The sequence below is a fragment of the Zonotrichia leucophrys genome, chromosome 5 (assembly GCF_028769735.1).
Source record: "Zonotrichia leucophrys gambelii isolate GWCS_2022_RI chromosome 5, RI_Zleu_2.0, whole genome shotgun sequence".
Classification (NCBI taxonomy): Eukaryota; Metazoa; Chordata; class Aves; order Passeriformes; family Passerellidae; genus Zonotrichia; species Zonotrichia leucophrys.
Window position 1 is genome coordinate 45,297,774 of NC_088175.1, and position 24,092 is coordinate 45,321,865.

The 24,092-nt window shown below is 40.4% G+C and overlaps 1 protein-coding gene across 1 annotated transcript in view; it reads right to left on the reverse strand.

The window, feature by feature from the left end:
* Positions 1–23,242, reverse strand: part of PDE3B (phosphodiesterase 3B) — an 86,845-nt gene extending 63,603 nt beyond the window's left edge. The window contains exon 1 of the mRNA XM_064715009.1: positions 22,076–23,242. Within this exon, the coding sequence (XP_064571079.1) occupies positions 22,076–23,053 (978 nt within the window). The 5' untranslated portion in view covers positions 23,054–23,242. The remainder of the gene's footprint in view (positions 1–22,075) is intronic.
* Between the last annotated feature and the right edge of the window lie 850 nt (positions 23,243–24,092).

Genomic DNA, 24,092 nt, shown 5'->3' on the forward strand with positions numbered 1-24,092 from the left:
AAATTTAGAGATGGCTGTGGCATGCTTCTCTGTTATTCTCCGTAGCTTTTATCCTCTGAAAATCCAAAACAAACAAAGAAGCCCAATGACAGGTTTACCACAGGCTGAAATGGTGATGTTCTAGGGTGGAGATGTAGAGAAACTTCCTATTCATAAGAAAGAGGAAGATTTTATTATCAGGAGAAAGGGGCTGGAGAACAGAAATATATCCACATCATTTCCTCTGTTGATCTAAATGATTACATGGAAATAAAAAAAAAAAAACAAACCATTCCCAGCAAAGATAGTTTGAAAATAAAAAGACCTGGAAGAAAGTTATTCAAATTAGACAATGGGAATAATACTAATAATAATTTTTTAAAAGTTGCCCATTTAAAGGATTCTAGTTGTCATTTAGGAATATGATGAGGACACAAAACAAAGAAAACACCCCCTTGTGCTGCTCAGAAAAGCAGGCAAGCATTCCTGATGCACAAAACTTTCCACGCAAGGTAGTCTGACTGCTGGTCATTCTAGCTTCACACACAAACAAAAAAAAAATTGTCAGTCACTTCCTTCATGTTTTCGGTGGAATTTTCTACAAAACAGTTCATAAGAGCTCCAAAAACATTTTGCTGACTTGTAAAAATCTCAATCAGAAGGAGATGGTAGAGACCTTAATCCCTTTTCTTTCATAGCACCCACCTATTTGACTGGTTCTGTTACAGAACAAACATTATGAGACAAGATGACTTGTCATGACACTGACAGATATAAACCAAATGTTTCCCCAGGAATTGGACAAAACATCACTGATTTTGCTGAAAAACATGCAGTCCTTTACTGTAATGCCTGAAAGATGAAATAGCCAAGCAGCATCCAGTTCCATCTGTTATTACAGACTTATCTTTTGAAACATGCATGTATACCAAACAGTCTGGCTGAGAATCCACAAAACAACAACTGAGTATTGTCAGCTCATAAAAGGACTTTGAAAATGGCTAACAAGTGCCAGAATGAAGATCAAATACAGATAATTAAATAATGTTAAAAGTTAGGCAGAAACATAAGTATGTGATCATGTAATTCCCATTTCCTTCATCGAAAGAAAACTGACATAGCTTAGTGGGCTAAAATACTAAAGGATAAAACAAACTATGTACTGCATAACTTACAGGAATTGCACTAAAAAATTGACAGAATTACAGGACATAATCAAACCCAACATGGACCTGATGACACCACAGGCTCCATTTCACTGTCCAGAATTGAAGGGGCAAAGAAAACGAAGGACTGAATTCTGATTTCCAAACCTTGCTTTGTTAACATCTACACCAGCTCTGTATTCATCACCCAGATTTAACTTCTAATACCCATTGATTTCAACAGTAAAACTCCGTATCTTGCAGCTGAGCCAACACAAACCCACACCAAGTACAGCCCTTCCCAGTGAGGTTGTCTCAGTGAGGCTGGGCAAGGCAGCCAAAAGACTCTGAAATATCAGCAAAACCTGGTGTCCTTCCTTTTTAATGGCCAATAAACCCCTGGTGTTTTGGCCACCTCCGCACTTTTTTTTTTAATTTAAGTAAAATATAATTGGAAAGAAACCTGCACAAAGGTCCCAGGCCACACAGACAGTGATCACCATTTGGAATGCAACCCCAGTGACCAGCTAACCATAAATGACACTGGCCTGCAGTCCAGAAAATGTCCCTAAGAATATGGGCTGCCAGACTCCTACAGCCAAGGCAATTTATCATCTGTGCCTTGTATCCAAGGGTTTGGGGGGGAAGGGAAGGGGAAAGTAGGGTTTGAAATTGAGAAGGTTCAGGGATTTGTTTGGTTGTCTTTTTCCCTTTATGCTTTTAATAAAGAATTAAATATTTGAAAACCCAAGTATTCAAGCATTTAAGTTATATTGACTTTTTAAGCATTGCACAAACTGAGGAACATGTGTATTCTGTATTAGCCTTGTTACAGGTTTAACCTGTTGGTCACTGTATGATTTTTCCCTAAAAACCCCAACCATAGCTAGCCACGAGACAATACCCATACTAACAATATACATCAATATTAAGCCAGTTAGTGTAAATTTGTTTACAGTTTTTAAGTGAAATACGGGAGATATGATGATTTTCTGAGATAAAACACACACTGCTTTCAACACTAACTGGTTTATATTAGTGGCTAGGTAACCACTGGAAATAACTGAATTTTAATCAAGAAAAAAAGGATTTAGGAAAAAAAGCCATTGCTTTAGAGGTTAAGCCTTAGGCAATGTTAATTTTGAAAACATTAATTTTGATATGTAGCACACACAAAAACTTCAGATTAATTGCTGGAGTAGGCGATATCAAAAATGTTGGTGAAATTTAATTTTGGCAACTAGGGAAGTTCATTTTCATACAGATCATAAAAACGTGACTGCATATTTTTGAGAACCAAGCACAGCTACAACACACTTTTACAGAAGCGGCACGGAAAGTTTAAATAAATTGAATTCTTTTCCCAAGCAGCGCTTCACAAATTCTCTCGAGCGCCGTGGCAGTCACAAGCAGAGGGCTTGAGATGGAGCCAGTCTTTCCCTTTGTAACAGGCGAGTTCAGCTTGCAACACTATCAAAAATAAAAGAACTGTAAGCTAATTGCTGGCGAGTATGACGCAAGCGGTTTCCTAGGCTACAGCCCAAGTTGCTGAAGTGCCTGATCCAGCATTTCCTCATCTGTTTGCACTCACACCAGCAGTCTGACAATGTAGTCACTGCATCCTGTTTCACTCAGCAGCCAGAGAAACGCTCGGCTTAACCCTTCACTTACAGCTCCCCACCCAGCCCAGCTCAAACTCACTTCTTTCACAGCCAGCCTTTGCGTTTTCTCACAACTTGGCAGCAGCTGCCTTTTCCACTTTTAATTGAGAAGAAAAAGATGAGAAATAAATAAATTACAATTATTTTTTTAAAGCATCTTTTAAATTCTATTTCTATTTGCACTACTTGAAAGTTTCGGCCACAAATTAAATGCAAAAAAATCAGTCGCCCGCAGACTTTACATAAAGCATAAAAAACAGACTTTGCATAAAATGAGTTATATGTATTTCTGATCACAACTTTACAGCTACAGAATTTTCCTGATTTTATACTATACTTAAAGTAAATTAAACACAAATACCAAGATAATCTATCAAACTGCTTCTCATTCAATTCAAATAGATGTAGAATTTCTAAGTAGCCATAGGCTCATTCGTAAGTAGCAAACATATTTTTAAAATGTACCAAAAACCAGTATAGACACCAAGGAATATACAAGAAAAATCACATTTTCATCTAAAAAAACGTAGAGAGCATGGATCCCATCAGTTCGCATGGAAACTGCAGATCCTGGAGAAAAAAATTACAAAAAAAAGAACAAATGCTGGCTTTTCTGGCAATACATTGAACACACAAAAAAAATAGATTATTTTACAGTTTACTTCTTATATGTGAATTTGAATTTGGTCATTTCAGGACACGAATAAACATGAAACAAACTATTTTCAGCACAGAGCTTTTCTGTGCTGACATCAGTGCTTATCCGGTGTAAAACACGACTTTTTCTGTACTATGGGAATAGCTGTGGGCCACAAAGAAAGCAAAAAGGTGAGATAAAAGTAATTATTTGTTGTCGCTGCTGTTGAAAATTCTGGGCAATTCTTCACCAAGGAGAAATGCTCATGAAATTTGCTGGTGAAAAATGCTCCCCCCCTTCACAGAGTGATCTCCTGAGTGCACTTTCAAATGGGAAACCCCCTCGAGCATTCTGAAATGGATGACAGCCAGCCAGAACAACCTGTCACAGCAGCTTCCTGACCACCAAAGAGAACTGGGTACCGAAACTGTGAAGGTGCAGGCAGGAGGCAGTGGCAGGGGCTTTTCAGAATTCCTCTCCCCAGAGCTTACTCACTCGGGGGCCAGTCTGCATCACGCCAGAACTGCTCTGCAAGAAAACGTCCTGATTTTCCACTAACTGGCACTCTCATTCTTTCTAATACACTGTGTTCCTCCTTTTTCTTGGGGAGCCCTCCTGCTCAAATCTAGCATCATGCTGTAACAATATTCCAAAGCAAAAAACAACAAGTTTTATGCTAAAAAGCCCAGGAGTACAGAGAAAGGAGCAGCCTGAAATAAAACTCCTGAGAACAGTTATGCACTGTCACCTGTACTTCTGTAAAAAAAGAAGAAAGCAAAAATTTAACACAACAGGATCAATGTTCTGGCTTAGTCAGCAATCAACTATTGGCTAGCATCTCAGTGGTATATTTCTCAAAATACAGATGTTTCCATCAGTAGGCTTTTCTACTCTATTAATATAGATTTTTCTCTGCATCACTTACTAGCTTCTTCCCATTCACCTTCATTCCTCTTATGTTACTCCTGTGTGCTATAGCACCCATAGTACATAGTTTGCAGGAAGGCAGAAGAAAAACAGAAATAAATGTTTTCTTCGCCCATAGACAATTTTCCTCAACTGAATGGAAAGGCAGCTCAGGAAAAAATAAAGGAAGTAGTCTGGTTTGTAATTATGGAAATTCCAGAATGAGATCAAGCCATTTTAGGGATGAGGAGCAGAAAACCAGGGATGGCACAAGGCATGTTGAGGAACCCTAATGTCCCTATAGGGGAGGGAAGCAAACCAACACAGCCTAGCAAGATACAGAAGATTCCCACCCTTATTGTATTCAGCAGTGGATTAGGGAGCCCTGAGGAAAGTGATGAGCCATATGATGGCTTTAGCTTATGGGATTCAAGATTCAGGTAAGTTCTCCAAAACTAAAACATAAAATGGTTGGATGTCTTTGATAAAATGAGTTTTTAGGTGAGTGGATTAGAACCAGACAGAAGAACATACAAGTTCTGTCAGAGGACACTAAAAGATATTTATACACAATTATGAACAAAAGTCTCTGCAAGAGTTGGAAATCTATCCAAATACTACTGACTTAGCACTTTTACAATCCTCAGAATTGTTTTCTGCCTTACTACAATCCACTGACTATGGAATTCACCATCACAGTGTTGTTTTCTCCAGCTCTGTCTCCTGCTACACAATGAGAAATAGAGCTCTGGTCACCAAGCTAGGAGACATCCCAAATGATGCTCATGGCAAGAGCAAGGCAGGGAACTAGCTGTCCTCTTTAACTCTGTTTTTCCCTTGGCTTACCCATCTTACTGAAATCTGCAGGGGCACCACTGCAGAACATCTCAGAGTGAATCAGAGCTGATGGCAAGAACAAGACAGACCTGGAACACAGCTGGGAATCTAAGAGATATGCTGAACCAAAGTATTACTCAGATATTGGAGATATAGTTCAAAATTTCTTTTAAATGAAAGAAATGTTCTGTGAAAATCCACTAAAATGTGCAAACCTAAGAGAGGTAAATAATGCTCAAGGCATCAGGACAAAAAGTACTCCTCTGCTCCTGTTACAGCCCAAGCTATAATCAGAACAAAACACCACAACCAAATTCATTGTCAGTATTGTACAGACCAGGCAAAGCTTTCCTGTAGCTCTCAAATACTGCAGGAAAGTACAATGACAAATACAAATCCTCTCAGTCTTTATTTCCATTTTTAACAGTGAGGTGAAGAGCAGAAGATGTTCAGTATTTATTTTCTGAGGCACAGCTCATTCCATACTACCATTAGTCAGCCAGCTCCTCTTGCTACAACTGTAGCCCTTGAGTCAATACTACTCCTATTTCTCCCTCCTCACTTGCTTACAACAGGCGAGAGCAAGGCAAAACATAAACAAGATGTCTGAAGAAACATCTTGTTTAAAAAAAAAACAACAACAAAAATCCACCTGAAACACCAAACCAACCTAGAAATCCTTTGTCCCACCATCCAGGACATAAACAAACAGGAAATTGTTTTGAAACTACTGAACATGTGCTGATGCTGTCATCTTATTGCAGGGGTTCCATACAGTTGTCTCATTATCACAAAAGTTCCAAACCTTCTTGGTGTTTCTCGTGGGCATCTCCTCAGAGCACTGCCCCTTCCTTCTTCACAAAGCAGCCACTGACTCCAGTTCCCCTCTCACCCAGCCACCCCACTCTTTTATAGCATCTTCTTCTCATTGGTCACAGCTGTGGCCTGGTAAAGTCAGGCCTGTTCCCAATCTTTGATAATTGGCCCAGCTGCAGCTCTTTAGGGGTAAGATTACTTTCTACACTATCTATTTTCTTATATTCTATCCCCCTACATGTAGATACTCTTTGGGCAGCAAAGAATAAGCTCCCAGCCACAAAGCCCACATCTTAAGAGCTCAGATGTGACAAATAAATTTGCAGGTGCACTTACAGAGAAGGAAGCAGAGCAGTGAGTGCCTTGCAACTAACCTGCAGAACTAAAAAAGCAGAATGAACAAAGAACTTCACAATAAAATACGGTATCAAGGTAAAAGAGAAGGTATGCATGACTGTAAAAAAATAAATGTACAGCCAAGGCAATTTATCATCTGTGCCTTGTATCCAAGGGTTTGGGGGGGAAGGGAAGGGGAAAGTAGGGTTTGAAATTGAGAAGGTTCAGGGATTTGTTTGGTTGTCTTTTTCCCTTTATGCTTTTAATAAAGAATTAAATATTTGAAAACCCAAGTATTCAAGCATTTAAGTTATATTGACTTTTTAAGCATTGCACAAACTGAGGAACATGTGTATTCTGTATTAGCCTTGTTACAGGTTTAACCTGTTGGTCACTGTATGATTTTTCCCTAAAAACCCCAACCATAGCTAGCCACGAGACAATACCCATACTAACAATATACATCAATATTAAGCCAGTTAGTGTAAATTTGTTTACAGTTTTTAAGTGAAATACGGGAGATATGATGATTTTCTGAGATAAAACACACACTGCTTTCAACACTAACTGGTTTATATTAGTGGCTAGGTAACCACTGGAAATAACTGAATTTTAATCAAGAAAAAAAGGATTTAGGAAAAAAAGCCATTGCTTTAGAGGTTAAGCCTTAGGCAATGTTAATTTTGAAAACATTAATTTTGATATGTAGCACACACAAAAACTTCAGATTAATTGCTGGAGTAGGCGATATCAAAAATGTTGGTGAAATTTAATTTTGGCAACTAGGGAAGTTCATTTTCATACAGATCATAAAAACGTGACTGCATATTTTTGAGAACCAAGCACAGCTACAACACACTTTTACAGAAGCGGCACGGAAAGTTTAAATAAATTGAATTCTTTTCCCAAGCAGCGCTTCACAAATTCTCTCGAGCGCCGTGGCAGTCACAAGCAGAGGGCTTGAGATGGAGCCAGTCTTTCCCTTTGTAACAGGCGAGTTCAGCTTGCAACACTATCAAAAATAAAAGAACTGTAAGCTAATTGCTGGCGAGTATGACGCAAGCGGTTTCCTAGGCTACAGCCCAAGTTGCTGAAGTGCCTGATCCAGCATTTCCTCATCTGTTTGCACTCACACCAGCAGTCTGACAATGTAGTCACTGCATCCTGTTTCACTCAGCAGCCAGAGAAACGCTCGGCTTAACCCTTCACTTACAGCTCCCCACCCAGCCCAGCTCAAACTCACTTCTTTCACAGCCAGCCTTTGCGTTTTCTCACAACTTGGCAGCAGCTGCCTTTTCCACTTTTAATTGAGAAGAAAAAGATGAGAAATAAATAAATTACAATTATTTTTTTAAAGCATCTTTTAAATTCTATTTCTATTTGCACTACTTGAAAGTTTCGGCCACAAATTAAATGCAAAAAAATCAGTCGCCCGCAGACTTTACATAAAGCATAAAAAACAGACTTTGCATAAAATGAGTTATATGTATTTCTGATCACAACTTTACAGCTACAGAATTTTCCTGATTTTATACTATACTTAAAGTAAATTAAACACAAATACCAAGATAATCTATCAAACTGCTTCTCATTCAATTCAAATAGATGTAGAATTTCTAAGTAGCCATAGGCTCATTCGTAAGTAGCAAACATATTTTTAAAATGTACCAAAAACCAGTATAGACACCAAGGAATATACAAGAAAAATCACATTTTCATCTAAAAAAACGTAGAGAGCATGGATCCCATCAGTTCGCATGGAAACTGCAGATCCTGGAGAAAAAAATTACAAAAAAAAGAACAAATGCTGGCTTTTCTGGCAATACATTGAACACACAAAAAAAATAGATTATTTTACAGTTTACTTCTTATATGTGAATTTGAATTTGGTCATTTCAGGACACGAATAAACATGAAACAAACTATTTTCAGCACAGAGCTTTTCTGTGCTGACATCAGTGCTTATCCGGTGTAAAACACGACTTTTTCTGTACTATGGGAATAGCTGTGGGCCACAAAGAAAGCAAAAAGGTGAGATAAAAGTAATTATTTGTTGTCGCTGCTGTTGAAAATTCTGGGCAATTCTTCACCAAGGAGAAATGCTCATGAAATTTGCTGGTGAAAAATGCTCCCCCCCTTCACAGAGTGATCTCCTGAGTGCACTTTCAAATGGGAAACCCCCTCGAGCATTCTGAAATGGATGACAGCCAGCCAGAACAACCTGTCACAGCAGCTTCCTGACCACCAAAGAGAACTGGGTACCGAAACTGTGAAGGTGCAGGCAGGAGGCAGTGGCAGGGGCTTTTCAGAATTCCTCTCCCCAGAGCTTACTCACTCGGGGGCCAGTCTGCATCACGCCAGAACTGCTCTGCAAGAAAACGTCCTGATTTTCCACTAACTGGCACTCTCATTCTTTCTAATACACTGTGTTCCTCCTTTTTCTTGGGGAGCCCTCCTGCTCAAATCTAGCATCATGCTGTAACAATATTCCAAAGCAAAAAACAACAAGTTTTATGCTAAAAAGCCCAGGAGTACAGAGAAAGGAGCAGCCTGAAATAAAACTCCTGAGAACAGTTATGCACTGTCACCTGTACTTCTGTAAAAAAAGAAGAAAGCAAAAATTTAACACAACAGGATCAATGTTCTGGCTTAGTCAGCAATCAACTATTGGCTAGCATCTCAGTGGTATATTTCTCAAAATACAGATGTTTCCATCAGTAGGCTTTTCTACTCTATTAATATAGATTTTTCTCTGCATCACTTACTAGCTTCTTCCCATTCACCTTCATTCCTCTTATGTTACTCCTGTGTGCTATAGCACCCATAGTACATAGTTTGCAGGAAGGCAGAAGAAAAACAGAAATAAATGTTTTCTTCGCCCATAGACAATTTTCCTCAACTGAATGGAAAGGCAGCTCAGGAAAAAAATAAAGGAAGTAGTCTGGTTTGTAATTATGGAAATTCCAGAATGAGATCAAGCCATTTTAGGGATGAGGAGCAGAAAACCAGGGATGGCACAAGGCATGTTGAGGAACCCTAATGTCCCTATAGGGGAGGGAAGCAAACCAACACAGCCTAGCAAGATACAGAAGATTCCCACCCTTATTGTATTCAGCAGTGGATTAGGGAGCCCTGAGGAAAGTGATGAGCCATATGATGGCTTTAGCTTATGGGATTCAAGATTCAGGTAAGTTCTCCAAAACTAAAACATAAAATGGTTGGATGTCTTTGATAAAATGAGTTTTTAGGTGAGTGGATTAGAACCAGACAGAAGAACATACAAGTTCTGTCAGAGGACACTAAAAGATATTTATACACAATTATGAACAAAAGTCTCTGCAAGAGTTGGAAATCTATCCAAATACTACTGACTTAGCACTTTTACAATCCTCAGAATTGTTTTCTGCCTTACTACAATCCACTGACTATGGAATTCACCATCACAGTGTTGTTTTCTCCAGCTCTGTCTCCTGCTACACAATGAGAAATAGAGCTCTGGTCACCAAGCTAGGAGACATCCCAAATGATGCTCATGGCAAGAGCAAGGCAGGGAACTAGCTGTCCTCTTTAACTCTGTTTTTCCCTTGGCTTACCCATCTTACTGAAATCTGCAGGGGCACCACTGCAGAACATCTCAGAGTGAATCAGAGCTGATGGCAAGAACAAGACAGACCTGGAACACAGCTGGGAATCTAAGAGATATGCTGAACCAAAGTATTACTCAGATATTGAGATATAGTTCAAAATTTCTTTTAAATGAAAGAAATGTTCTGTGAAAATCCACTAAAATGTGCAAACCTAAGAGAGGTAAATAATGCTCAAGGCATCAGGACAAAAAGTACTCCTCTGCTCCTGTTACAGCCCAAGCTATAATCAGAACAAAACACCACAACCAAATTCATTGTCAGTATTGTACAGACCAGGCAAAGCTTTCCTGTAGCTCTCAAATACTGCAGGAAAGTACAATGACAAATACAAATCCTCTCAGTCTTTATTTCCATTTTTAACAGTGAGGTGAAGAGCAGAAGATGTTCAGTATTTATTTTCTGAGGCACAGCTCATTCCATACTACCATTAGTCAGCCAGCTCCTCTTGCTACAACTGTAGCCCTTGAGTCAATACTACTCCTATTTCTCCCTCCTCACTTGCTTACAACAGGCGAGAGCAAGGCAAAACATAAACAAGATGTCTGAAGAAACATCTTGTTTAAAAAAAAAACAACAACAAAAATCCACCTGAAACACCAAACCAACCTAGAAATCCTTTGTCCCACCATCCAGGACATAAACAAACAGGAAATTGTTTTGAAACTACTGAACATGTGCTGATGCTGTCATCTTATTGCAGGGGTTCCATACAGTTGTCTCATTATCACAAAAGTTCCAAACCTTCTTGGTGTTTCTCGTGGGCATCTCCTCAGAGCACTGCCCCTTCCTTCTTCACAAAGCAGCCACTGACTCCAGTTCCCCTCTCACCCAGCCACCCCACTCTTTTATAGCATCTTCTTCTCATTGGTCACAGCTGTGGCCTGGTAAAGTCAGGCCTGTTCCCAATCTTTGATAATTGGCCCAGCTGCAGCTCTTTAGGGGTAAGATTACTTTCTACACTATCTATTTTCTTATATTCTATCCCCCTACATGTAGATACTCTTTGGGCAGCAAAGAATAAGCTCCCAGCCACAAAGCCCACATCTTAAGAGCTCAGATGTGACAAATAAATTTGCAGGTGCACTTACAGAGAAGGAAGCAGAGCAGTGAGTGCCTTGCAACTAACCTGCAGAACTAAAAAAGCAGAATGAACAAAGAACTTCACAATAAAATACGGTATCAAGGTAAAAGAGAAGGTATGCATGACTGTAAAAAAATAAATGTATGCGCTATCTTGCATGTAGCTGAATTGTGTATAACTCATAATGGACAGTCACAAGTAACAGATTCTAGAAACATTTTAATGCCCATAACTACAAATAATTATTTAATTCCTCTGTGTTAGAAGGTGTAAGTTATAAAATGTTCTATAATTTTTTAAAACAATAATTTGATTGGCAGGTTTCTAAATAGTAAAGTATTTTGTGTCAGAACATTTTCATATCTCTGTTGAAACAGACACTTGTAATTTTGGACCAAATTATGGTACTGATCTTATAACACAGAACGAACACAGTGGTAGGAAGAGGTGTTCAAATTATTGTAAATGAAGAAAAGGTAAAAAACAAGGACAAAGCAAGAAAAAGGATATCTCAAAAAAAGACAAGCAAATAAGCAATTTACTTTTGAACATTAATTTCCCAGAAAATTATTTTCCTTGTACTTTTAAGGCCCAAATAATTAGGAATAAAAATGTGACTTCTAAAGGCACACCAAACCTATCCATCACCAGACAGGTGAAAGAAACATAGCTCTAGGAGTGTATTCAAGACTGTTAACACTTGTTAAAGTTATAAATTACATTAAGCTCTGTGAATTTTTAAACAAGTAAGGACTATAATCTCAATCCTTAAACACTGCAAAACACATGTTCTTTTCCACTTGAAAGCTTAAGTGCTCTGCTGACTCTAGGGAGCTTCCTACTTGAACAAGTGTTAAGGCAAGCATGGAAGACTTACAAATCTTCAGAAAGGAGATTTTAACAGCAACTACTCTCATAAAGGACAAATTACATAGGACTAAATGTACCTTTAGAGGTCCATTATTAAAGCTGTACTGACTTGAAATGGGATCTCTTTATTACAAGAAACACAGTTTATATATTTTAATATTTTAAATATTTTCTAATGTTGTGAGACACTTTCCTAAAAAATATATATAAATTTCATGTTTACAGGTGTAATATCAGTTTCTAACTTAATTTGTCCTGAAATGTTATGCCAAAATAATGAGTTATGTAAATTTTACACGTGAGTTTTACTGAGTTTTAACAAGAATGAAGCTTAGGGTCTCTTCTCTAGTTTTGATTTTTGCTCTTCATAAAAACTTCTTATCCATCATATATAGGATAAAGTACTGGGGTTTTTTTTGTCAGACCATTCTGCAGATGTCCCTGACAGTCATTGCCTCAAAGGATTTGAAAGCACAGACCACACTCAAAGCAATAGCCAGCATCGCATCTGCCTCTGCTCATCTACTCCCATTTTCGTATTTTCATCTTGACATCATAGAAAACTTATTATTTTCAAACTTCTTTGAAATTCTCTGGCATATAATGAACAGGCTGCCAGTTATGAAAAATAAATGAAGTAACAGCAATGACAGAAAAAAAGGACTGGTCATTAACACAAAAGCTGTTCCAAACTCTTCCTTCTCAATCCAACTTGTTCAAGCAGAGACTCCAAATAGAAGGAAAAATTAGACTTTTTCTATTATGAGGGCATGGAAATATTCTGCTGTGCTGAATAAAAAATAGCAATAAATGCTGATAAAAATTCTAATTAATGCTTTCTACAACTGCCTAAAAATAAGCTAAGAGATACTTATAATCAAAATACTTTCAACTGTGCTTTGCCATAACAGCAAAATGCTGTCATTTACATCATGGCAATAACTCATTTTGACTTCAGACAGACATATTACAGTTCTTTAATCTTTAGAAAGATCCTAAGTAGCATTCCACGGATTTTTACTATTAAAAACAAAAGAAGATGACTAAACATCTGTATGAATAATCTGTGGAAATTCTCTCACTTCAAGGTTTGTTTGACATCTGCCTTTTGAGCATTTTCCAGTGATCCCCAAAAGGACACTCTGCTGCCCCAAAAATGCAGTTAACTGAAAGAGGGACAGAAGGACGATACATGCAGGGTGGACAAGACAATCCTGGTTGTGTTTTTTAGTTAAGATATGAAATATACTGCTCTATTCTATACTAACATGTTAGGAATAATCATGTAATCATCAATGATTTCTTTACATCTGTGCCTCAGGCCCTTTTGTATGGACGATCTCAGTGGAAACAGTAAAACCTGCACCAATTTTCATCTTTCCCTGAGCAAAATAAAGTCTGTTTCTCGCAGATCCCACTGGCCAAGAGGAAAGCTGTGCTAGCGTGCCTCTGCTCCTTCCAACCTCAGCCAGTTCCTTCAGGGCACTCCTGCCAGAGCAGATGGCGTTTCACAGGCACAGCAGGATCTAAACTTTTTCAGCCTGCTAATCACACCTTCAGGTTTCAACACAAACTTCCCTCCCTTTCTACTCACACATCTGCTTGTATCTGCAGAAATGCAGTTTAAATAAACTGAAATTTAATTTCATACTATGTAATGAGGGAGGGAGAATGTGTAGGAAACTATGGAATTGCAAGAGCAGCTATGGAAGAGCCTGTGAGTGAATTTACACATTACACTGTCTAGGTGGGAAATCAAATGAAATGAAGGCCATTGTGAACAGTAATCAACATAATAATCACTTAAAAAAAAATAAAAATTATGTGTTTTGAGAGAACTCTTAAGTCAGCATCCTTAAACCACGCATGACACTGGATTTTATTAACTAACAACATCCTATGAATACAGAGATCTGTTCCTGCCTCAGAGGAATCTCACAAGGAGTCAGCTCACTTTGAGAGGTACAAGCCCGGCTGAGAGGCCACTCCTGCCTGTAAAGCACACACGGTGTGAGGTTCCTTGGCCACCCCACAGCCCTCACACAGGAGATAATGAGGTATCTGAGGACCACTGCTGAGCAGTCATCACATATTGATAAACAGGAGGTGTATCAACAAATTCTGTGAAAGGATGGAAACTCTTCTGGACAGCCAGAAGGTACTAGGAAAAAAACTCCTTTAAAAACCTTGTACTTCTTAAATGAGTAACATTAGAGTAGTCAGAAATTTAGAATTCTTATAAAATAATCTACTAGGCAGAAAGAACAAAATTATATTCTTGAAGTAGCAAACAGGTATCACACAACAATACTTAGGAGGGAAAAACGAATATGTTGTGATTGAACATGCAATATCAACTGACTCTAAGAAAAATAAAAAGACCCTAAGTGGAAACACAAGCCTTTAGTTTTAAATCACAGTAGGAAAAAAGTCATGCAGACATTAAGCCTAGTAAAAGAATGTCTTTTTTACCCTTTAATTTAGCTCCTATCTTGTTAAAAGGCATTAATTAATTAAAAACAAATGAAGCATGACCAGTAATGAAGGTTAAAGAGACATGCTAATACCATAGTGCCTGTGCAGGGAGTCATAATGAAGCTGCTATTTCAATAAAACAGATGAAATTTCCCTCTGGTAACTTAAGTTTTCACAAACTTTTATATTCTGAGCTTTGCTGACAAAAGCATCCTGGCAGTAGATATTAACAGGCAGGTGTGACACAGGCTTGCTGTGTCACCACTCCTCAGAGGTACAGTTCCTCTGGGGTGGGGGAGCAGCACTGGATGCTTTGGGCATAATTAATGAACTCACCCCAAATTAAACCCCATTCCTATTTTCTGTGACCATCATCACCATGGACACAGCTAAACCAACATGCCTGTAATGACAATTCACACCAAAAAGCCTGGGATTTTCCTCATAAAACAGGGAAGACCTCTCAAAGCCAAAACCAAAGCACTCAAATATAGCCTCATACAGTACCCTTTCTACAGTATCTTGAGTAACTTAAAAATAGTAAATTATAGAGGGAAAAATATCATTTTCATAGTCCATAAAACAAACTTTTATTTACCAAATGAACAATAAATGGAACATTTGCTGCAAACATTTGCTGCCTTTAACTTAGTGAAGGTATTTGGGTTTGCATAAAGGGACATTAAGGTGGGCAACTCAATATTGGGTAACAAAAGTTGTCAACATTACCATTTGATCAGACATTGAATTGGAAATATGCCAGGTTTTTTCACACACTCCTGTACATCTGAAGTGAACACTGGTGGCCACAAATGTTCTGCATAACAGCACCATTTTTCATAAATACTGAACTCTCAAACAAATAGGGGGATATAAAAAAACTGCTTGAGTATCTGTGCCCTGGTCTGGCCCTCTCCCAATAAATTTGCACTTGTTTCAAAAGAATGTGCTACATACAAAAGCTCTGTGTGAAAAAGTGAGGATGGCCCAACACATCAAAACTTACTCCTCACCAGCTGCCCGTATTGATATAAATGATATCCTTCTCCAGCAGAATGATCCATTTTCAAATACAAAACTGCTCTGGAAGCTGACATTTTGTTTCAGCAGTCATGCCTTGTTATGGCCCTTCCAGTTGCTAGAACAGTTTGTTTTGCCACACTCATCAATAAGGCCATTCACTTCTCTGGTCTTCCTTAAGCACAGAGTTCCCTGACCTATTTCTTTCACAAATATCGGTAACACTTCCCTCCCCCAAATATCATCATCTGCCAGTTTACTTGTTACCCTGTGAACTCTCATTTTTTGACATCCATGGCTCCTGTCTGTTTTGAAGGCTCCAGCACAGTTTTACTGTCACTGGATTCTTAAAGTTATTGATCCTTTTTATGCTTCAGTAAAAATCACTCAGACATTGCACAGTTTGCCCTGACCAATCCAAGCCCCAGCTGTAACCTTAAATTTTCATTTCTGCTATTGAGTTGCAGGAAAGTCCCTTTTTTTTTCACCATTAAAATTTATTCTGTAGTGTCACTGCATCTTGTAAAGCATTGTTTTCAGTCACTGGAGAGGACATGCTGAAATTCAACATTTCCTTTCACTCTCTTATTCTCATCTTGAACTACTCTTTCAGCTTGTTCTCCACATAGTTTTATCCTGAAAAATCAGTGAGATTCCAGCAAAATATTCTATGTTTGTAGCATTCTGTGGTCTCTCTTTTCTTGTTTGGCAGACACAAGTTTCTCATCTGTTTTCCTCCAGAACTTTTTACATCAACAATAGAACAGTACATCCCCCAGTCTCTCTGCCTGTAATCCCCAATCTTTGCACAAAAGTACAAGATTTACCCTTTCCCATCTTCAGCAACTGGTATCATCTAATAGTTGTGTTTGGCTTTGTTCATTGATTTCTTTTGAGGGTGGTAAGGCTGCGTGAAGTCTTCATTTTAAAGTATCAGAAAAGCAAAAGAAGACTAAAAAGGCTTTTCTTTAGAAATATAAGTTTCCAACCAAATGTCACATAGGGCCCAGGCTGTGACAGACTCCCCACCCCACCTGCATCATTCTGGTGCTCACTCATGACATGAGACTGTCATGGGGATTCTGAGAGCTCAGCTCTTGCAGACTTGCCCTGCATATCCCACAGGGTTTCTTCACTTCTCACTCATGTTTTTTTCATAAAATTTGCTGGGATTTGATCCTGTAAGGCCAATATACTACAATCAGTTCCATTGCTCAAGTTCAATTATTAGAATAGTACTATCAGGCATATACACATAGACACACATTGTGTCAAAATACGAATTTTTGTCAGGAAATTATACCAAATTTCTGGCCATTCTTTTCCCTTTCATATTTAACCTCCCAGAATACACTGTTCACACACCCCAGCATGGAAGCTGCCCCTGTTTTTCATTCTAGAGACACTTCTAGGCACATTTTGTTTCTCATCTCTACAAGTTTCTTTCCTAAATTTAAAACATCTTCCTGGTCCAAGCTGAAATTAGTACTTTATGCAACTTATTCTGCTATTTTTCTTCAACACAGTCAATTATGCAGCTGTTGGAACTGTCTCTCACAGTTTCTTTCATTTCTTTCCTACCCATACTCTGTAACATGCTTCCCTCACCTTCCAACAAATTTCTGCAGCATTTCCACAGCAGTGGTCTTTGATCTCCTTCCTTTCTCCATTTAGATTTTCTTTCCAGGAAAACACACCTGAAGCAACAGTCAAACTCCTTTGCTACACAGACAGCTCAGAGACATTCTTGCCTGCTTTTATTTATGCAGAATATAAATTGCCACCAAGTCTCAGATATCTAAAAGCAAGCTTAAGTTAACTCAGCTAACAGAGCTCTTAAGGGCACTCAGTCTTCCTAAAATCCTTCTTTGTCATTCTCGGTGGTCCCAGGTGAAACTGTGCCAGAGGATAATATCTTAAACTCTGACCTCTCTACAGGCAAATCATGATTCAATCAGCTTTTCTTTGCGGTATAATACTACAAGAGAGACAGAGACAGAGAAAGAAAGAGACAGAAACAGACAGAAAGATGGAACTTATACCAACTTTTACTTCTCATTTCACATTTCATCTTGCTCAATATATTTTGCCAACATCAGAGAGAACCAGACAGAAACAACAGAATCCTATTCATCCAAAATATGGTTGCAGAAAGAGTTTTCCAAGTCTGTTTCTTTCACCATGGAATCCTTCTCTTTGCATACTTCTCAAACTCAACTGCATCCCATTGGAACTGATTCCATCCACAGCTCAACACACACTGCTACCTTGATTTTTTCCCCATAAGACACCCCAGAGAGAGGAAGATTTGGTGAACAACAGAAACACATCTTGCCATGCAGGTACAGCTGTGGTAACAGTCACTGGAATCATGAGGGGGAAACTTCAAACAGCAAAGAGCTGGTTTGTCTAACACACAGCAAGGAGAATCGTATTTTGTTACTGGCTGCACTCAGCAGGTAAAGGTTCACCTGTTTCTGGGTTGGAAACAGCATCTGAGTGTAACAGATACTAAAAATCTGTTTCAGTATCAGATTATAAAATACACATTAACAGACAGCTTCTGCACTAGGAAGTTTATGCCCTGAAAACTTAAGGACAAAGTGTAATTTGTTTCACAAATAGGTAACAGACGCAGATGTAAATTTCATGAGCAAATAAGGAACTGCATTAATTTCAAGCTACACAAATATTTCAGACTCCTCAAATCAAGTCCTGATGTTCCTAAGGTAATACATCAAAGGTATGAGATAGCTTGGAACAGAAACTGGGGAGAGGTGGTGGTCAATCCAACCCTAACCACAAGACAATTCTTCCTGTAATTAACAGAGTGCAACATGAAAGCAGTCTTTGTCCATGAAATATCCCAGCTTTCCTACATGTTTGAACCCAGTCAGATAACCAGAAAAAGTGTGTGTCAGCTCTGTTTGCAGACTGTTTGGGACACGTATCATGTGTACTTAAATAGGAAGGCCGATTCTTTACTCAAGGAAAAATTTGAATATTCTTTCTGGATTCTGAGAAGCTCCTATGCAAGATTTCCTACACATAGGTGTTTGCTCTCATATACATGTCCACTATCAAGTTAAAGAAAAAAAAAGTCTTACTACCATATTTTTCAGGACATAGTGTTTACAAGATTTGCAATATTGACAAGCACCTTTCACACTCCCTGATTTGGATTTCAGACAAAAAAAAAAAAAAAAAGAAGTGCTAAATGTGCAACAGTCAATGAAGATAAACCCTTTGATATCAGTAGCAATAGACAGAGCTAACAGATGACCATCCAATTAATACATGCAGTCAAAATATGACCTACACAAAGTTTAAATACCAATCAATACTGCAGTCTTAGTGCAATTCCTCATTGAGTCCGAGATGAATATTACAGTAAGTATTCAAACAGACTATTTACTGCTAAAATCATACCAATTTCTATTGGCAGAAGTGTTAATGTAGTAGAGTCCAGAAAATGCATTGCCTTCGCAAAATTTTTAGCTGTAATTTGAATCATATTGTTTCCCACAACATGTATTCATATATTTTGATATTGGCATTTAAGTATACTTACATAAAAACATAAAGAGAATCTGTTCAAGTTTCTTTCCTCCCACCTCAAGCTATGTTGCTAGACATACGTACTGCAGAAGAGACACACACAGCATGAATTTGAACACTTTGATTGCTAAAGGAGACACAGATATTCATATAAATGGTAAAAATAATCTAATTTTATCAACTTCCCAGCCTTATAGTTACTGCACCTGTTGAAGTCCAGAAAGCAATACCTAAGTATTTGTCATAAGGATTACTCAAATTTGCAAGCTTTTACAGGATCATGCTTACAGGGCCTCTTTCCACTTGTACCCCAGAAAAGAAATGATCGCTCCATCCAATTTCTGTGTGCATGTGCTGCTGGTTGTACATTTCCCTGTGTGTTAGTACTCCATCCTGTTCCCACCCCTCTATGCATACAGACCCCTTGGAACTGTTGGCTTAAAAAAAAAAGAAAAAAATCCAAATAAATATCATTATTTTCTTGTATACTTAAGTAGATAGAGAGCACATATAACTTCATATCAACATGTTACTGAAAATTTAAGGTCAATACTAACATTCTCTACTTTTATCAAATAATAACTAAAATCTACACAAAATGAGATTGTTCTTATCGAAAAAAAAAAAAAACCCAAAAAAAACCAAAAAAAACAGTCACTGGACTAATCTCCCCAGAGAAGTAATGCATTCCCCAACATTAGACAAGTCTAAGATTTAGCAGGACAGGGTGCTGGGCCAACTTGTCTAGACAGTGATTTTGCCAAGAAAGGTATGACCAGATGATCCTTGGAGTACCCTACTGACCTGCTATTCTATACTTGACATAAACTTCTTCTACATATAAGAGGTTTGGACAATCACATAAAATACATCTAATAGAATAATAACTTATATCTCATTCATTAAAGTATTTCTGTCATAGTGGACAGCAGCATCTTCCTAACAATGTTCATTCAACTCCTTGAAATATTAATATTGGTAAAAAAACCCACTGTACTGCTTTATAAAGACTTGCAAAATGTGTGATCAGCCCTTAAAAAGAGCCACGCAATAGACGGTCTCTGAAAAGCATTAAGTACACACATTCCTTCAGTTTCAAGGAAGCAATATAAAAGCCTTGTACTGTTTATTCAAATAAAGTCACACATTATGGGTTTACTTCTCTCTACTCCTGCCCAAACAATTGATTTTTATCAGCTCTGCAATGTCTGATCTCTCTCCAAGTCAGACAGGAGATCAGAGGATTTAACCTGCGTTATCCTTGTAAAATTGCACATAAAATACAACAGAGAACACGTATCTGTGGATCTCATTTAAACTGCGCTTAAAAAAGCACAAATATTTATTGTAAAGCATAATAGATTATTAGGAAAATGAAGAACTTCATATCTCTTTGTTGTTCACATCTCGTGATAACAAAGATATCAAGTTCTGGAAGTCTACCAAGAAGTTACATTTTATTATGAACACATATGATTTAAGCATTGCCAATAAATTCTACATATTTAGTTACAGCTGACATTTATGATGTTACTTGAAGAATAATGAATGCCCTAACTTGAAATATGCACATGCCTTTAAGAAGTGAGCCGAACGTCAAAGGAAGCTTTTAGTAACTTGCATATGAACAAATATCTTCTATCAGCTAGAAAGGTTAATGAAATCACATTTTCTGAGATTTCTGCGCTACAGACAAATGTGAGAGCAAAAGAGACCATTTACTATCCAGAAGGGCACAGAGAAAGTAAATTATTATATGATAGTCCCTACATATCTTAACTGCTAGTAAAATATTTTAATGTTTCTTTCATTGTATGCATTAGATAATCTGCAACGTACTGAATGAGTTATTTCTGAAGACTGTCACAGCATACTTGCATTATAACCTTTTATGCAGAAACAATTACTGTATTAATCACTGTAAACAATTACTGTATTAATTCTGTTGGGCAAACTCGGGGGGAAAACGCTCGAAAACTACTCCACCGTTTCAGATTCACTACGTATTTCATCAGACCTAATCCACAGTCAATCACAAACCCTGCATTATAGAACAAATGTCAAGGAAAAACTAGAAAATTTCATTTGGCACCCATGAGTTTCAGGCACGACAGTAACAGACGGGGGATTCTGCAGCAACAATCACTTCGCAGAAACTGCTCACTTGCGCGTTTATTAAACACACTCCCCTCATTCTCCCTCCTACAACGGGCTGATAATCCACTTGCAGCAGCCTCGGGCCAGTTCCAGCACAACTCGATGTTCCTGCAGTTGATGTGCAAGTGCCCAAATAAAAACAAACTCCCCCACACGCACAGGGGGTTTACGCTACAAAAAACAAGACTCATTGAAAAGTTTTCCGGGAGGTAGAAACCAACAGAGTTCCATTCAAGAAAACTGAGCGTTTCGGGCATCCCTCCAGCCCCTACTGAACAGCTCTCTCTTCAGTAAAAAGAAGTTTCTTAAAACCCATCAACCCAAAAGTAACGTTAACTTAGGTGGAGCGAGGAGCAGGGGGTGAGAGAGAGAGAGAGAGAGAGGAACAAACGACAGTAATCTGCAGGGCAGAAGGACAGCTGCCACTCAAACAACGCCAACGCTCGATAAATAATACCCCTCAAAACCCGGCATTTCTTTAGCACTTGGTAATGGTTTTGTCGATAGAAAGCGGGAAGAACCAGAAGTGCCGGGCAGCTTAGAAAGCTGCGGTTTCTTTCTCTCGGAAAGGCTGCCAGACGGTGGGGGGCTTCGGAAAAAAAAACCCAAACACGGTAACTACAAGCTGAAGCTGACTGGCTTGAGGTTTTGCTCTAATCAATAAGAACGGCTGTTAAATAATTGAGATTGCATAAAAAAGAGAGCGAGCCTTCTGTCCTACAGCAAATACATTATTATGATTTAGCACCCACGCAGAAATAAAGGGTTATATCGATTCTGCAGAACCGAGCTGAGAAACCCGCAAAGGGACTAACATTCTCCTCCATTCGTCTAGCAGGAGTTTGTTAGTGAGCAGACATCCAGCACAGACACACACAGCAGCCAAGAAAAGCTATGGAGTGGCGCTCACTCCTCCGAAAGTTTCTCCTTCAAGTTTCGGAGAAACCTACCTGCTCTCTGGAAATGCAAGGCAACGAGGGTCTCCTAAACATTTTGCAGCTGCCGTAGTAGCTGACCGAAGTTTCCCCTAGGGACACGCAGCTAGATCTCCTCCTGGGTCTTATCACAGGCACTTTTTCCTCCGCGCTGGGGAGCCGCGGGTGGCGGTGATGCTGGTGGTGCGCTCCTCGGCTCTGCGCCGAGAAGATGCCGTGCTCCCCGGCACAGAGTGCCAGGAGGCAGCCTGCCACCCCCACCGTGCCGGCCAGCAGCGGGCCGAGCGCTGGGGGCAGCGCCTGGAGGCTGCTCAGCGACACCAGCCACACCAGGCTGCACAACACCAAGACGAGGAGGCTCCGGCTCAACTTCAGGGAGCTCTGCGGCAGGGTCAGCGCTGCCACCGAGAGCAGCACGGTCAGGAGCCTTCCTAGGAACATCGGCGGCTCCTCTTCGTGCCCCTCCGCGGGCAGCAGCCACTGCAGCGCCACGAAGTCCCCCGAGTAGCAGCACAGGGGCAGCGCCAGCAGCCACCAGCGGGTCGTGCCGCCGCCGTGCTCCCCGCGCCGGCCGCCGACCAGGTAGCAGGTGAGGAAGAAGAAGGCACAGGCGATGCTGAAGAGGGGGCTGAGGAAGCGGGTCAGGCACAGCAAGGCGTGCAGCGGCCGCGGGCTCCGCCAGCTGCTCCCGTCCTGCTGCTCCCGGGCGCTGCCCCGGCCGGGAAAGGCCAGGAGCGAGAGGGCAGCGGCGGCCAGGACGCCCAGGGCGAGCCGAGCCCGGGAGGAGGAGGCGGTAGGAAAGAGCAGCAAGGAAAGGAAGCTCTTCGGGGGGTCCTGCCGCAGCGGGGTCGCGCAGCTCTTCACGTATCCGTTCCGCAGGCTCTCCGCGGGGGCGGCCGCCCCGCCGCCGTCCGGCTGCGGGCAGTGCTGCGGGGCTCTGCCGGCCCCGGCGGGGGAGGCGGCCGCCGCCGCAGCTTCTCGCTCTTCCCTCATGGTGGTCGGGGACGCGGCAGGGGGAGGACGGCGGAGAGGCGCGGGTCGCGCTAGCTGCGTCCCGGCCGCGCCTCCCGCATCCCTTCAAGAGAAGGGAGCCGGGCTGAGCCGCCGCTCGTCCACCGCGGGCAGCGGCGTCCGCGGCATGGTGGATGAGGACAGGAAAAAGAGAGAAAAGGTAAAAGTCTGGCTCGCCCGCTCGCGTTCCTCAAACGGCTCCAGCGGCGGGCACTCGCTGCCGCCTCCCAGCGCCCAGCAGCGGCAGCGGCCGCGGCGGAGCCGGCGGGGGTGGGAGTGAGGCGGGAACGGCTCCCCTCGCCCGCCCCCTGCCTCCCCTCCGCCTCCCCTCCCTGCCCGCCTTCCCTCCTCCCCCGGGCCCCGCCAGCCGCACTTCCCGCGATCGTTTTTAAAATATAAATCTGTATGTCTGTGTGTACGCAGCCGTCCCCCGTGCGGGGTTCGGGCCGGCCCTCGCTCGGCGCCACGGCCGCAGCCGCAGCGAGGGACGATGAGGAAGCGATGGAGGGGCAGGAACGCTGAACCGGCGCGACTTTGTGCTTTATTCTTGTCATCTAGCTTCGAGGTGCCGCGGAAAAGTTATTCGTACGGGCTATAAAGCACAAGCAGAGTATCGAAGTGTTTTCCCTCTGAGGAGCATCACTTTTTCCTTTTTATTCCTTTTTTTTTTTTTTTTTAATACCCGAGAAGTAAGTATGAATTAGGTATGAATTAGAGTAATTATCTACTTTTTTTTTTTTTTCCCGCCCTCGTTAACCAAGTTACAGACTAGACCTCATTGCACGACCAGGTTTATTTGCACAGCTAATACCTTTGGAATGGATCAAAATAATAATTTTGGAACGGATCGTTGGAAGTGTTTAGACTGCTGTAAGGGAAAACAGGCAGCTAATGAGATTTTGAGTAATACCTTTGCTCATTTATTCTGTTTGTTTTTTTCTGTAAAAGTAACTGCTAAGCACTTCTAAATTTATTATAATTGTGCATGTTTACCTTGTTACTTAGAACAAAGGTCCTTTGA